At 47.6% G+C, this 16,047-nt stretch overlaps 1 protein-coding gene across 3 annotated transcripts in view; it reads left to right on the top strand.

Moving 5' to 3' along the window:
• Window positions 1-16,047, top strand: part of KIRREL3 (kirre like nephrin family adhesion molecule 3) — a 279,213-nt gene that overhangs the window by 170,779 nt on the left and 92,387 nt on the right. For 2 of the 3 annotated variants that reach the window (XM_030505450.1, XM_030505449.1), the window contains exon 2: window positions 11,155-11,232. The exons of the other annotated variant lie outside the window; for it this stretch is intronic. In XM_030505450.1, the coding sequence (XP_030361310.1) occupies window positions 11,155-11,232 (78 nt within the window). The remainder of the gene's footprint in view (window positions 1-11,154; window positions 11,233-16,047) is intronic. 3 annotated transcript variants of the gene reach the window in all.

The raw sequence follows: 16,047 nt of genomic DNA, 5'->3' as shown, positions 1-16,047 counted from the left end.
AGCATCGAGACGTTCTCATCTTTGAAGCGGTGGCAGATAGACTCGGTATCGCAACAGGGCACGGCATTGAGTCTGCAGAGGCTGAGCACAGAGCCTGCAGGCGTTTGGCACAGGTGACCAGTGCTTTGTAGTCTTCTCTTTGCTAAGGTCAGAGGCAAGAAAAGTCCATGTTGTGCTCAGAACTTCCATTGCTTGGCTGTGCCAGTTCAGCAGCTTTCTGGAGTTTTATGGGGGAAGGATTCTGTTTGTCAACCATTTATCTAGTTGGCTCTTCCCACATTAACATCCTAAGGACATGTAAGGTGAGTTCAAGAGGGTGCTCAAAGGGCCTGTAAGGACAGGCCAAGGGAAATGGCTTTAACCTGACAGAGTGGAGATTGAGATGAGCTTTTAGGCAGAAGTTTTTCCCTGTGAGGGTGCTGAGGTGCTGGTACAGGGTGCCCAGAGAAGCTGTGGCTGCCCCATCCCTGGCAGTGTTCAAGGCCACGTTGGATGGGGCTTGGAGGAACCTGGTTCAGTGGAAAGTGTCTCTGCCCATGGCAGGGGGTTGGAACTGGATGAGCTTCAAGCTCCCTTCCAACACAAACCAGGCTGTGATTCTAGGTAATGAGATGGCTGCAGCTACTTCGTTGTCCTGGATACTTCATTATGTACATACCTAATGGGTCTCTAACCTAGCTGTAAGCGGGGCATGTGGCTCTATAGATGTTCAAGTTCTGCCAGGCTTTTATGGAAGCAGAGCAGAAGGTGAGGTCAGAAATCAGACCAGAAACAGGATTCTCAAGTTCCCAAGGAAAGATGTTTGGCTGCTTTCAAAGCGTGTTGTAATATCAACCTGTCTGGAAGCGAAGTGTTTTGATTTCTGGCCTGTCTCTGCCCTCAGTGTATTATTGGACTTAGAGCTCAGAAGTACTCAACCTACAGCTCCTGTGATGCATCTTCAGTATGATTTTTCTCTTTGCAAGAGTTGTTTCTCCCCCACTAGCTCTTCCTGTACCTCTCCTTTCCTTCCAGCACCAGCAAGACCAGCTGAATCTTGGAGCACACAACTGTTTCATAAAGCACCTCTCCCATGGCTGCATTTGCATATGTTTCTTCTTTTAAATGAAAAGAACTTGGACTCTTTTCATAAAACCTCACACCTTGAACAACCAAAACTTGCTGAGCAAGGAAATAACAGCCAGTGGTGCAAGGTGTGCTGCAGCAATTAGCAAACCTAAACTCAGGCTTGGTTTTCCTTCCAATTAAACCCTGGCAAGCTGCGATACATGATGTGGTAATGAAGCAGGGAGTTTTGGAGCTACTCTGCTTGCTTTTTGGAGGCTATGGGAGCTTTAGGCTGTCTAGCTGAAACTAAGCCATTGAAAGTAATGGGCTGGACAATCTCACCCCATTACTTTTAATGGGATTGAGAGAGGGCACGCTCGGGAGCAGTGCTCTGACACTGAGGGAAGCAGGGGAGCTGTTTTCACATATTCAAGTTATGGCCAATGCTGCGAAAATGCCCCCCTGGCAGTGGAAGCCAAGCTGCTTGTAATAACTTACAGGGTTTGGCAGCAGATAGGAGGAGGAGTAGCAGGGGAGGTGCATAAAGGTGTGTATTGGCATCATCTGTGAGCTGGGGCATAGACTGGTCAAGGAGAACTGCAATATGTGTGAGATACTTGCTACTCGTGTACTTTGGGCTGTGCAAGGACACAAGCAGGGTGCCAAGTCCTTTACACTGATCTGCCCTGGTTTACCTTCCTACCTCTTGCATCCATAGAAGTGGAGGAAGTATTTAATGTTGTGTGAATTACTGGTCTCTTTTGCTGAAGCTGATGAGTATCACTAGTATCACCCAGCAGGACTAGTTGTAGAAATCATGAGTTTTCAGGTCTGTGAGAACACTAATAGTGCTTTAAAAGGGGAGCAGGGATGGTCATGAGGCAAATATTGCAGGATTAGAGATCTAGGTTGGATGCTGCAGGTGGTAGTGTGGATGCTCAGTGTTGTCTCTGGACCTAGTCAAGGCAGTCGGTGCCGGCTCGAGCAGAAGCAGCACAGCCTGCAGCCACTGTTGTAGTGGGATGCTTGCATGGCCTAACAGCCTGGGTGATGGATTTGTTTCTCATAGTGGGACTGAGTCTCCTGCTGCTGGGACACTGCAGGAATGTGGTCCGGAGAGGGCAGCAATCAGCCTCCCACAGCCTGACATTTGTCCGCTCACTTTCCTTTCTCTTGCCGCTGAGCTTGGCCAAAGCCCCCCCTGCCAGCATGCTGTAACGCTTCAATGCCTCAATCAAAGCAGCCTTCCTGCAGAAAGGGATGGAAATGTAACGATTAGATAATCCACTGAATCTGGTGGCTTTCCCTGTAATTGGCACCTTGTTCATTAGCAGAGGGCACGGACCTGATTTCCTCCTGCCCGTTCCACCTCAGCACCATGTGCTCTCTGAGCAAGTTTTAACTGAAGGGGAAAAGCAGGGACTGCAGCAAATGCGCCTCCAACTGGGATTAATCTGGAATTGCTGCTCCTTTGGCCCAGTTAATCATCTGTGATAGTCTGGTAACACCACCAAAAGTGAGATTCCCCAAGCTTTTTAGGTGTTCTGGGTCCCAAATTCTGAGGGGCTTAAGTAGATGAGGAGGAGAGAGATAAACCTGTGAGTGGGTCTGACCCAAGATGACTTGTTCACATCAGTGATCTCCTTCTTGGGACCAATGGGTGGCCCAAGAGGAAGTGGCGCGGCAGTGAGTTGATGCTGCACAATGTGTTTCTTACCCACTTCTCACCTCACAAGCGGGAAGGCAGCTTAAAGAGGCTTCTGAAATTGCTCAGAGTTGGTAAGAAGGGGAAAATAAAATACAAGCTGAAGACCAGAAATCTAAAATAAGGGGAAAAAAAGCCTAGATGCAGAAGAATTGCAGCCGTGCTGTGAGGTAACTGGCACATACAATTTAATTATAACATACATAGAAGTAACAGCATTGGTGAGGCTGGAGCGTGATTTCCCAGTAATAGAAGGACCATGGGGTTCCCTGCCTCTGACTGCTGTGTCATCTTCAAGTGAGAACATGACTGCTTCAGCGCTTCCCTGCCTTCAGAGGGGATAAAAGGGACACGGCTACTGAGTGTTGGAGAAGCTGTGTCAAGGATGACCAGCATGGGAAGGGTTTGGAGCAGTTGGGCCATGAGCTTTATGGGGTTTGAGGCAGGAGAAGCCAATGGGCTTGAAGGCAGTGACTGTGATTTCCTTGTCAGGCAGAGCGTAGCTGTGTTTGGATGCTTCCAAGGGTAGAAGTGGTTTGTCCTCCTCCTCGAGTCATAAAATGGATGGCTGAACCAGAAACCTGGTCAGGATGGGTGGTGTGAGAAGTAGTTGTTGATCCAGAGCGCTACCATAGATGTGACCTTTACGCTGCTGTGGTTTTATTGTGTTTCTCCCCGCTGTGACCACAGTCTGTCAGAGCAGCACAGGGACTTGAAGGGCTTAGAGTAAAGTGTTTCCACTGACACCTTCTCCTCCTGGTTGAGCAGGGGTGTTACAGGGTGGGGTGTGAGGCTGGGATGCTTCCTGCTTGATGTACATCTCTAGACCCGCATGTAAACGTGGCTCTCTGTGTGCCAGGGGAGCACTAAATGTGTTATTTATTCCAACACAAGATGCTCCTGCCAGGCTTCAGGATAATGTTGTGCTGCGTGCGTGCCTAATGTTGCTTGGATTGCAATGGGATGTGCAGGGGTCCCACGGCAGGAGGAAGGAACAGTGCAGTGGCTTTCAATGAAATGAGAAACCAGAGTCTTTGGTGACAAAATGAGGTCTTTCGAGGAAATGCTGTATTCTTAAAGAATCTAAATATGTGGATCTTATATCCCTGTCAGAATTGTTCTGAGCTTCTTTGTTCTAGTTTTAGACCCTTTTAGAGACTTAACAACCCCTCCTGTTGAAAGCCCTCTTGGCATGTAGGACATTCTCCACTTGCAGCGCATCTGTTTCACATGGACCCTGGGTGCTGTGGTGTCTGAGGCTTTTCCAGCCTCATAAAGGCATTTTGGCTCCCTGGAGAGCTTTTTTCTTCATCTGCAATGGAAGAAGGGCTGGAGAAAAGTGTGATGGGTTTCATAGGTGTCCTCCACCGTTTCCTCTCTGTTTGGGCAGTGTTTTTCGGCTCTGTGCTGTGGAATACACAGGTCCTGGGTTTTGGTGGGGTAGAAGAGGAAGGTGGCTGGAGGAACAAGTCATGCAGCATCAGTGCCACTGCAGACCTTGTCAGGCAGATCCCCAAGTGACTGCAAGTTCAGGTCTGAGCTGCCAAGCAGAGCGTGGGGGTAAGTGACAGACAGCCTAAGGGCATCTGAGCCCTTGGCTTGTGAGAGGAAATGCCTGGAGGAGGCAGAGAGGACGAGGGACAAGGCTTAAACTGCCTGTTAGCCTCTCCTGCCCTCGCTGCTCATGCTCTGATGGACATAAGAAGCTCCGTAGAGTACACATAAGCTGTTAGCTGGTGCAGCACAACCTCTGGAGTGCAACCTAGGCAGATGTGCCCATCACCTGGTTGTCCTCCGATGGCCCTGGCTGACTCCTCAGGGTCAGCAAATGTGGTCCCTCGGCACACGATGTGGATAGTGATGTGTTGTGAACATGGGGAAGGTTGAAGGAGAGACTGCGATGTATGTGGAGGTACTCGTATATTCCTTAAATGTCTCTTGAAGACTTGTTCCTGACCTTCCTGCAATGGCTTTGCTGCCTTGAAACAGGAGATAGGTTTTGTGGCTTGAATGGAGCAGCACGTACAATGGGCTGTAGTCAAAAGCAGATCAAATCCCTGGGAAGCCCTTGAAGTGCAGGTCAAATCCACCAGCAAGATGAATTGGCCGTAGCCCCACCAAACAATACAGACATCTTCCAAGGGAGGGTCTGAGCACCAGTGCTGTAGCAAGTCAAGGAGCTTCAGAAGGTCTTTGCTAAGCGAGATGAAAGTGGCAATGGAATAGCAGTTCTTGTGAAATACTGTAAAAATCATGTAAATGGGGGAGCAGTACTTGAGCTACGTCTGCATGCTGTGAGATTGTGAAATGTAGTGTTAGAACTACATGATCTTTAAGGTCTTGTCCAACCCAAACCATTCTGTGACCCCACATGGAAGGAGAGGCCATGGAAGCATTGCTGTGGACAGTCAGCTGCGTGTCTCTCCTTGGTGAAGCCTTTGGAAGTAGACTATAAAGGGAGCAAATGGTAATGCAAAGTTGCCTCACAGTGAAGAACTTCCTCCTGATATCTCATCTAAATCCAACTTTTACAATAGGAAATACAGGGAAAATGCTTTTTCCTGCATGTGAGGTGTAGTTAGGCTGTGGAACCTGGTGCCACACGACCTTAGCAAAGCATTTGGGGTGATTTGATTATACATGCACACAAAGGTGTGAAAGCTGTTTATGCAAGGTTCAGGTCCTGAGGGCCCCTTACTCTTGGGTGAATTGTTCTTCCTACAGCAGCTCCTTCAGACATCAGGGGAAGGAAACATCCTAAGAATGACTGGACTTGAGGTTTGCGAGGGTGGTTCTTCACTTGCTAGATGCTCCCTAAATGGGATGTGCTTGTTAGAGGTTCAGATAAAGTGCCCCTGCTGCAGAGAGCTAGGGAGGAGAGTGGGGAACCCAGACAGGTCCTGAGCTTTAGGGACCAAAGGCTCTGCATTACTGCTAAAGGGAAAAAAAGCTCTTCGAAACACTTCAGTGGTGAGTTACAACTTGGAGGTGCCTCTCTTCCCTTCATTAGGCAGGGAACACAGGGAAACAATCCCCTGCTCAGCAGCACTCAGACCTCTTCTTTCTTTCTGCAAGTTGTGCTTCCTGCTAAGAAGCAACTTCTAATTGTCTGGTGCCAGGGCAGAGCTTGTTCTTGGGGAGAACTCTTGCTGTGTGGCTTCTCTAGTCCTCCCCTTGAAGCTTTCGATGCTGATGCCTTTCAAGGCATCTTGAAGAGCTCTGTTTTTTGCTAGGTTGAAACAGGCTAGGTGAAAATCAGCACATCCAAGTTTTCCTGTCAGTTTCCATCACAGTTTTTAACCCAAAAGAATGTTTGGTAGAAGTTTTAAGGACCTTGCAGCCCTTCACTCTTCAGAACCAGAAATTTGCCATAGGGAAAACAGCACTGGGGCTCGTGATGTTGTTGTTTCTCCAGCCCTGCTGCATGTGCTTTCTCTTCTCAGTGCAAACAGAGCTCCCAGTTCTGTGTCCATCAGAGAATGGCCCTTGTGTGCAGCTGCGTTTTACATCTCGGAGCAACGAGCTGGCAAACACCTCTGCTCCATCTGTTTTCCTTCACTGATGGATTCTTTAAAGTCAGATTGTGGTCCCACGGGGATATACTCAACTAATCCTCTGCTTTTAAGATTTTATTTGTGCAATAAATGGATGACAAGGTGGTTTGCAAGTACATAACACAATAAATGGGTTTATAAATGCAACTTTTCTGCGAAGCACTATAGAATAAAATACAATATCACTTCAGCATTTAACACTGATCTCTGGTTCATTCATATTTCAAACAGTAATATGCCCATTTTCTCATCTGGGAAGCCTCTTAGGTTTTTTAATACATTTTTATAAATTAACCAGGCACAGATTTAATAATAACTTGCATTTGTATAGCTTTTTTCATCTCTGAGGATCTTGGATTGCTCTGCAGACTTAATGGTGTAATATAGAAATTACATGCAGAAGGATCCATTTGCTCTCTGCTGAACTGTGGTGTTTGGAATGCTCAGCAATGCTCACGGATGCAAAGTGCATCAAGAGAGGAAGCTCGAAGCCAGCGCTCGTAGCAGAAGAACTTGGAGGGGAAGGATGCAGCTTGCTTTAAGGGTGCCCAGAGCACAGTCGCCTGAAGAAGAGGTCATAGGGATGCTCAGGAAATCTGCATGAGAAAAGCAAGATGTGCTTGGAAACAATGATGCTGACAAACAGAGAAGAAAATGCTCCTCCATGCACTTCTTCTAACTTCTGGCATGCATCGGCGCTAGACATGGTGAAGCTGAGAACGTGGAAAGACTTGGGAGATTGGGCTTTTCTTTCTCTAATGTGCAAGACATCCAACAGCACACAGCTTTATCATGACAGGAAACATCTAAGCAGGAGTATAAAGTGTCTCAATCAGTGTTTTCAAGTGATCAAAACCTCTTGGATTTGGTGACAGGACCTTCTCGTATCACTCTTGCTGTCCAACTTGGTGTTGAGCTCCTTTGCTTGGAGACTTTCATGCTCTTTCAAGAGCTCCCACCCAAGTTCTTTGCTTATGAAACCCCCAGGTGACACAGGGCTTTTCCAACCCTCTGTCTTTCCCAGTCACTGTGTTTTGGTCTTGCTAGCACTGGGATATCTGGCATGGAGGTTGCCCATTCCCCATCCTAGAAAGAAAGAAGTTTAGAATGAAGTTCATGTATATAACGTGCGATTGGAAAAAATATTTACCGATAGCAAATCACTGTCTCTGTAGAAAGAAAAAGGTGAGAAAATGGAAATGTGTTATTTATGTTAATACAAAGTTTTAAAAACTTCATTTAAGAGGCCAGCTGCTTCTGCTTCTCTTAGAAGAGCTTAATTGGTATATAATAGCATAGTTAATTAAATACAAATCAATAGCTTAAACCAGCTAATTGATATTTAATATGTATGGGAAAATAGAACAGTTGTAATATAATTAACTCAATATTAAATAAGCAGTGGAATTGCAATTATGCCTTTGCAACGATTCTAAAGTTTATCGTTCTTTAATAAACTTGCAATTAGACAGGATGAGCTGAAAAATTATTAAACAGGTATTATTGGGCTATTAAACATTTATTACCATTCCTGGTGGGATACAGCTACACAATAATACACATTATGATTGTGTTAATAAAGCTTTATTACTGCTTTAGCCTTTACTGCAGTGGTTCATCAGAAACTGAGTTCCCTTCCTGAGTTGTGGGTGGAGGAACTGCCTTAAATTGAGTAAGGAAATGCCAAGTGATGGGAGATATTAGGGAAGAGCAGGAGTTTGGGCCAGCCCTGGGACATCTTTCCTCCAACACAGACATTCTCTTTTATTGCCCAGATTGTGCATAAAGATGCTTTCTTAGAAGACCCTGAGCTCTCATTACTTTTAATTGGCTTTTGCTTCGTTGTCAGTGGCTGCCCTTAACACTGTGTGGTGTGAACTCGCTTATGGTTTGTTTGAGTGGCTCTTGTGCAAGTTTGGAGGTGAATTAATGCACGTACTTTTGAGCAAGGCAAGAACACAGTTCTGCTGTGATTTTTGCCAAATGAAGCTTGCATTTCTTCACAGCTCCTGGGATGATAAACTTCAACTGTAACTAGTTAAGCTCTGTTGGGAAAAATCACTTGTTATTGCAAGGAAGCGGCTGCGATTTGGTTTGGGTGTAAGGGGACACACACGGGTTCATATTCTTTTTTCAGTGGTGTCTCGTTAGCTCCTAAAGCCAAAGCATTTTAAATGCTTGTGTCTCCTTAACTATTTTAGCTTTAGGTAGCCACTAAAAGCCATGAAGTGGTGAGACATCCTCAGGCACCACAGTCATCTTGAAGTATCTTACCTTTTAAAGGCACTCTCAAGTATTTAAAGGTGCCTTTAGCTATAAAGATTTTCGCATGTTCTCACATTTATGGTATGAGTTATTATAATACAGTGCTCTTGTACAGCTCCTTTCATCATGGGATATCAAAGTGTTTTATAAGCATTAATTATAGAATCCCTCAGGGAGGCAAGTGGAAGATAGACACCCATAGTGGTGTGTGCTGATCCAGACTCCACATGGGGATTTAACCCAGATTTCCTCAGGATCCAGCCCTGAGAATCCCTCCTTCCTCTCAGGGTTAAGTTGGGACTGGGACCTTTTGGGTCTTCCTGTCCCTGGAAGACGAGGTGGACATCTGAGTGGTGGGATGTTCATCCATCCCCCGAGGAGGCTGCAGCTATTGCTGCCACATCGCTGCTTTGGTTCAGGATGCTCTTGCTGATGTTTGTGGTCCATGGAGAGCATGGCAGCCCCTGTCATGCCAGGTCTGTGTGTTAAGGGAAAACCCAGCCAGCACCCACAAGCAGGCAGCATATGCACACCGGGATGCAGGATGTCTGAATGGGTTCACTAGCAACGCCGGCTTGCTCAGCTTGCTGTAGGCTGCACTGCCGTGTTTGGTGCTAATCTAATTGTGTTGTTTTAATTACGCTTTGATACCTTCCTCGTTGGAGGCTCAGTAGGAATCAATGCAGTTTTGTTTTCCTGTCAATAAAGACACAAAGGCCTCTTGCCTGCTTCATGGGCTCTAGGTGAATGGTTGCAGAGGCTATTGGCAGGCTTGAAGCTCTCCGGCCACATCCACCTGCAACATCTGTTTTTGCAGTCGAAGTTCAGCAAGGTCTTATTGATTCTAGTTATTAGTGCTAAGGGAGGCAACCTGTGCTGCATGTCCAGCAAAGCCAGCAGGCCCTCGACACCTTTCTCAGTCTATTTGTGGCTGTTGTGTACTCTGTGCACACTGTGGTACATCATGTTGCAGAGCAAGGGGCTGGTCTCCACCTTTGCATCAGAGATGGGAGATGGTTGCTGTGCACCTCTTCCTGTTAATTAGGGCTCTGATTCAAGAAACCACTGAGGATGTGGGTAGTTGGTTTATCTGCCCTGATTTCTCTAATCTTTAGACATCTACATCTGAGTTAGTCACTGCCTTCATGGCCAACAAGAGAGTTACAAGCACCTCCGAAGCCACACCGGGTAGGTGAAATGAGCCACTTCTGGAGATGCTCTGGGGCATTTCTTAAGTAGCAATGTGGATTTAGGGGAGAAATTAGATTTTGGCTTATTCTAAACATCTCAAGAGACTTTTGTCTCAGCATCTGCTTCAGTGTGATTTATCTTGGTTAGATGCTTATGTCCTCCCTGGAGGGAGCCTTAGGACTAGGAACTGCTAGTCCTTGGCCTCTTGCAAGTGGAGCCCTACTTAATGCTAGAAATAGTACTTTAATTAGTGTGTACCCTGAGTGTCGTGGGTTCAAAACAAGACTGCTTTTTCTGTGTTTAGGCTCTGATCTGCCTCATACTGCACTATGAGGATGCTAACGCTCTGCCGGGATGCCATGGCAGCTAGCAGCGTTAGGGAGAGATACACCCACATAAATCTGGGTGTTTTCCCCACATGTCACATTGAACAACTTTCCTCTTCCTCTGGACCCAGTCCAGAGCTGGGATTCAAACCCAAGTTTGCACCATGGCACTAGAAGCCAAGGCTGCAGACAGCTCCGAAGCTGTCTTTGTGCTTGCAGCTCTCCTGCCTCGCTGCCTTCCCCTCTCTCATGCAGCACAACTTCACACTGATCCCGAGTGCTCCTTCCTCAGCAGAGCAGGGCTCTAAAGAGTCCACGGCCACATTAAGTAAACATCAAAGGGGCTTTGATCAGCGGGGCTCTGCCGAGCACAGAAGCCCCCGAGGAGCTCAGCGGGTCCGTAGGCAGCACTGGGGACATGGTACCTTAATTTTCTCCGCTGCAACACAGGAGAATTTGTTTGAAGAACTAGAGCTTTTTGCACGGGGAGAGCACGCGTGCACGCAGCCTACTTCTGGAGAAACCCCTGTTCAGATCTCTGTTTGTTACTGATACTCAGAAAGCCCCATTAAGAAATCAAGGCATCAAAGGCATGCGCCTCCTCAGACTCCGGCGCTTTACTGCTTGTGGGGTCACTTGCTTGCTTCTGAAGAGCAAGATGCCTCAAGCCAGAGTTATCTTCCCTTCTGAGGGCCGTTTCCCGTTTTACTTTGCTGCCTGCTTAAGGGACAAAGCGATGAAAGAGTCCCTACGGTCGCAACGTGCTGATGTGGAGGATGAAGCAGCTCATTCCCTCTGCTTGGTAGATAGGAGTGCTTGAGACAGGGGCAAGGTAGGGGATAGTGTCCTGTCCACATGTCCATGGCTAAGTGGAGCAGTGCAGTAGCAGTTGGTTTGGGATGTAAAGCTGAGCTCTGAGGCTGACCACAGCCTTCAGTTACATGCCCGCCTCACTAGTTTTTTACCAGAACAATGCATCTGGCAGGACTTGCTCCCTGCAGCATCCCTGTGTGCTTGCTCTGGTCCCCAGCCTAGTCTTCTAACATCACTGTCTCTTCTCTTGCAGAACTGGGGCTCCCAGGACGAGGATGCTGCCTAGTACTGGGGTTCATGTACAAGGAGAAGTACCGCAGGATGACTGAAGGTGAGCAGGTCCCTCACCTTCTATTCTTCTGTCTGCTTTAGCCATCTCATTGCAAGGGATGTGGATTCACTGCTATTAGGAATGGGCTAGGTTCTTGTTCACACCAAGGAGAATCCTGCTTCCTTTCTGATCTCTGATACATCTTAGCAGGCATGGATATGCGAAGCCCCCAGCCTGAAGCTTCAATAGAAGAACAGGAGTTTTAGTTCCGTACATCCATAATCCACTGTCCTTTCCTATGGAAAGGATTTGTTGCATGGGAAGCTCTTCCACAACTTGAAGCATCTAGTCTTTTTATTCTAGTCGGGGTTGGGTGGTAGACCCTCATTGTCCTCCTGTCAGTTTTCAGTGCCTCTGAACTTCTCAGAGGTACCTTTCCATTGTTCACCAAACCCTTGCACTCTGCTCGTTTCCCTGGTTTATATTCCAGTCATTAACCAAGTATTTTATGAGCATCGATTAATCCATAGAAATATTATAAATAATTATGAAGCATAATAACTAAACAAAAACTATTTATGCTCAGAAGAATTGGCCTCCTTGCTTCTGGTGGCTTCATTGCTTGGCTCCTTTTTCTTGTGCAAACCCTAGCGCAGCACCATCTCGGATTAATGCTGGATGAGAGGAGGATTACAGATCCCAGAGCCCTTTGGGATGGGAGGGTCTTCAGGGTGTGTTAAGGGGAGTTTGGCTGCTGTGAGGTTCCTCCAAGGACTTCAGACTTCATCCAAACCTGGATTTAATCCGTTCTGGGGGCTTTGATTGGGAATGATTAGGATGAAGGGTGAGATTGCTCACACAGGATGGAGTATTGCAGGAGTTAGCCACAGGAGTGCCTGCTCTTGCAGGAAGGTTTGCCTTCACAAGAGTAAAAAGTGCATTAGCTTTCATGGGGTATAAAACTCATGTGGAGGCAAGTTTATGGCTCAAATATCAGTTAGAAGATCAAAGGTTCCTTGGGTCTCTCAGGAGCCCTGATACTGAGCTGATAACATGGGGAAAGTACTTCACAAGACTTCACCTTGTGCTTGTTAATTACCACATGCTTTTTAAGCATTGATTACAGTGTGTGTTTAATGGGAAGGGGCTGCCCCTTGGGACAGAGGATGGCAGCCTGGTCCGAGTGCTGTGAGAAGGTGCAGTAATATCCCTTTCGATTCCTTCCTGCCCCTTAAGCCTCTGGGAAAAGCTGCTCGTGGCTGTGCTGAGATGGGAAAGAGCATCTTAGGAATGCTCAGAGGGTGTCTGAGAGCTGGCAGGACCCACCTTGGCATCCTGGCAACCCTTTGGGATCCTTCACAGAAGCTCCTGTCCCCCAGTGGATTCAAAGCCTGCATTTGTCTAGGAAGTGAAGCCCCCTTTTCAGGCTGAATGTGGCTTTGAGTGGCGAGAACAAAGGAACATGAAAGGCCAACAGTAAAGCCTTTGTGCAGGAACAGGAACAAAGTGTGCCTGCCTGATGCTGTGCAGCCAGCGAGCTTCTGGCCCCCACCGGCTGCAGGACCGTTATGTTTAAAGGTACAATCTGCCAAAACCAAAGTCAGGGGATTTCCATGGATACAAAGACCACCTAGGACTTGTGTTTTCGCTGGAGGCCGTTCTGGATGTCAATTACAGGCCTCCAACCTCCCAGGATTTCCGCGTATTTCAGTGGGGTTTCAGATGTCTGGTCATCTACAGAGGTGCAGTGAGGGCATTTCCTGCCCAAAGCACCTGAGTCGGACTATTTGGACCAGTTACCTTGAAGGGATAAGGAAGAGAGAGACAGCTTCCCTTTTATACTTTAGCCAAGTGAGAGCTTTTCCTCTTTTTATTGCATGATGGTGTTAATGAATAGCCCTATTAATAATTGCAGGGTAGCTAAAGGAACTGAAAGCAGAGGTAGGCAGTGGGGCAATGGGCTAATTATGAAGTGTGGGGTCTCCATCGTAGTGGAAATAGGTAATTACAGGGCTCATTAGAACCTTGCTGTCACTTAACAGAGACATCTACAGAATGCACTCATAGGTAGAGAAGCAAAGAGGCCTTTTCAGTGTGGAGTTATAGTTTTGTGGTGGGAAAGCGCTTCTCCTGGCTGTCCCTATGGAGAAGGTCCAGGCTGGGCACTTGCAGACCAGCGCAGCAGCCTCTCCCAGCAGGGTAAAATCAATGTTGTGGCTTGCAGATGCTCTGTGGCCATGCCCAGCAAGGGGTTTTGGTAGCATTATGTTGTTTGTTTACCAGCTGGCAAGGGATGGATGTCCATTAACACAACTGATTGCAGATGCAGGCTGAGCCATCTTCCAGGGTGAGAAGCCAAAAATCAGTGTGAGAACCTGCCTCTGCCAGTGTTAGTTAACACATATCAATATATCAGCCTGTGCCACAAAAAACCAAGCCTGGGGGAGGTGTTGGTATCTCTCCAGGGCTGCTGTCAGCACCACTGGCAATGTGCAGGGCAGGAATGATTTGGGCACGCTGCACTGTGTGTGATTGCCCCTTGTGAAACCTGCACTGGGAAAGGTGATGGATTTGGGTATGATTCGAGGTCTGAGAAGCAGAAAGCTGCTGCTGCAGCACGGCTGTTAACGCTTATCCCTTTGCTGTGATTGACGACTGCCTCATCTGTGTGCTGGGATTGCTGTTTGGTGTGCGGCTGTGAGTTGTAGGGTGAAATTAAGCTGGTGACAGTTGTAGACAGAGGGAGAGGTAGAGCTGTCTGTAATGACGGCGTTGCAATAAAGACGCTTTAGAGTTAATCCTCCACCATCTGTCTTCATTCTGCTAATAACCCACTCAATCAGATGCTGCCGACTGTTTGTTAACATTCAGAAGCAGATACATAATCAGGAAGAGTGTGCTGTTTGCTCACGAGGGGCTGGCTCCCTCCTCGGGAACAACTCTCCCCTGACCACAGTGGTTCAGTGGGAGCCACAGGCTGTGGACTGGAGGTCACAAGGCATGTGTTGTGCAACAGAGGTGATGCTGAGGCTGGCAGTGAGCTGAGTTACCTGCTTTTCCCAGGGCTTGTGTTGCCCTGGCTCGAGGGGATTTTGGAGTAGAAAGATGGTATCTATGGGGTGGGTCATCTCAGCCCCCCAACAACAAGGATGTTCAACTAAACTGAAGATTTGGGCTTGTTTTCTATTCCCTCTTCCCCTTCACATTCAGTTCTCCCTTTCCAAGGGAAGGCCAGGGGTGTGCTGTAAAATCTTTCCCTGCTCTTGGTCCCTGCCTGTCCATAGGAACAGGTCCCAAGCTGGCCTTGTTCCTCGTCACTGGTCCAAGGCAGGTATTCAGGCATCAATCCTACTCCTGCTATTTTTCTTCTCCTCTCCTGCCTCTGACTTCATGCCACATCTAACTGGAATCATTAGCAAGCGTCACTTGCAGCAATTATGGCACTTTCTGGCTGCCATTCATGAAGCTACTAACGGGAACGACTAAGCACTGAGGGGTGTCAGCCTTCACCTTCACCAACTGTTCTCACCAGCCACTGGCTGCCTGGAGGTGCTGCAACCTGTGGGGCAGCTCCCTGTATCCTCTTCCTCCCCTTCCAGGCACTTGGCTGGCTCTCATGTCCTCTTGTGCAATGGGCAGGTGGCATCTCAGTGGGATGGACCCCATGCTTGGAGGGCATGGGTGAGCTTCATCCTTGTGTCTGAGGGCTCAATGCAGCATCCTCCTCCTGGATCAGCTAACAGTTAATGATTGGTGCTCAACGAGGGCCAAACTCCCCCTCTGCAGGTCCTGCCTTGGCTTATAGCCCTGCTTTTCCTGCTTGGCTCATATCCATCAGTTAGACACAGGCACAAGGCAAAAATCCGTGCCTTGATCTGCATTGTGGCTGGAAGCAGAACCAAGTTTCTAGTTTTCTGCTTTCGAGGCATCTCCATTCACTGTGCAAAGCACAGCAAAGCCAGCAGCCATTACTGCAGAGCTGCAGCTCCACATAGCAACCAGCGCTGCTCTGCATTTCATTGGGAGAGGGTGTTGCTTAGCAAATCATATCTGTTGGGTAATGGCTGGGGAAATGTGCTCAAATAGGGCTGCCCGAATCCAGGGTTTTCTCTAAAGGCAACGTGGAGCTGTTGGTCAGCATAAGACCAACAGCCTTGGTCAGGATAAGACCTCCCAACCTAGAGTTTGGGGAGGATGGAGGGTGAGGACTTCAGTTTAGTAGTCTGAGCTGCAAACAAATCTCACCTTGACTCTTCTATTCAGATTTGGGATCTTATTTAAAGGTGCTGGGACTAATGCACAGCTCTGATGTGTCTTGATGGGGGGAAGATGGAGATGCCAAAAGGATGAGATTCATCCACATACCTCAAGGTGGGAAATGAAGTCAGGGTTGGTGGCTTGAATGGAAGGAGAGCCACCAATCTGCTGTCTCCATGGTGGTCCATGCAGCCCTCACAGGCTGCAGCTAGTGGCGATGGTTCCATCAGTCCCTGCCTGCCTGGCAGAAGTAGGCAGCTGCCTGTTTCTGGCCTGCGTTACCAGTTTCTTGCCTTCAACTTCAGGTATCTCTAGTCTACAGATCAGATCTTGGCTCTGCCAGCATGCTGGGAGAGAACTGTGCGTGCATGTGAAAGCTGATTTTATGGCTTATAATTATCTTGTTCCCATCCTTCGAATAACTACAGCTCCTCCATTATTAATAATTGGAATTCCAGTCCTTGTCATAGATCACAAAATGGAGCCGAAGCTCAACCCAGGCTTTGCATAATGTACCTTGGTCTAAATTGAATAATTGGTGAAATGGTGGAAATCGTTAGTTTTCTCCCAGTTCCTTGGTGCTGGAATTAGTGAGATATTAGTGCAATTAGCCAGTGC

This window comes from Strigops habroptila, chromosome 17 (assembly GCF_004027225.2).
Source record: "Strigops habroptila isolate Jane chromosome 17, bStrHab1.2.pri, whole genome shotgun sequence".
Classification (NCBI taxonomy): domain Eukaryota; kingdom Metazoa; phylum Chordata; class Aves; order Psittaciformes; family Psittacidae; genus Strigops; species Strigops habroptila.
Note: the sequence above shows the minus strand (reverse complement) of the source record. Positions and strands in the feature narration are given on the sequence as shown.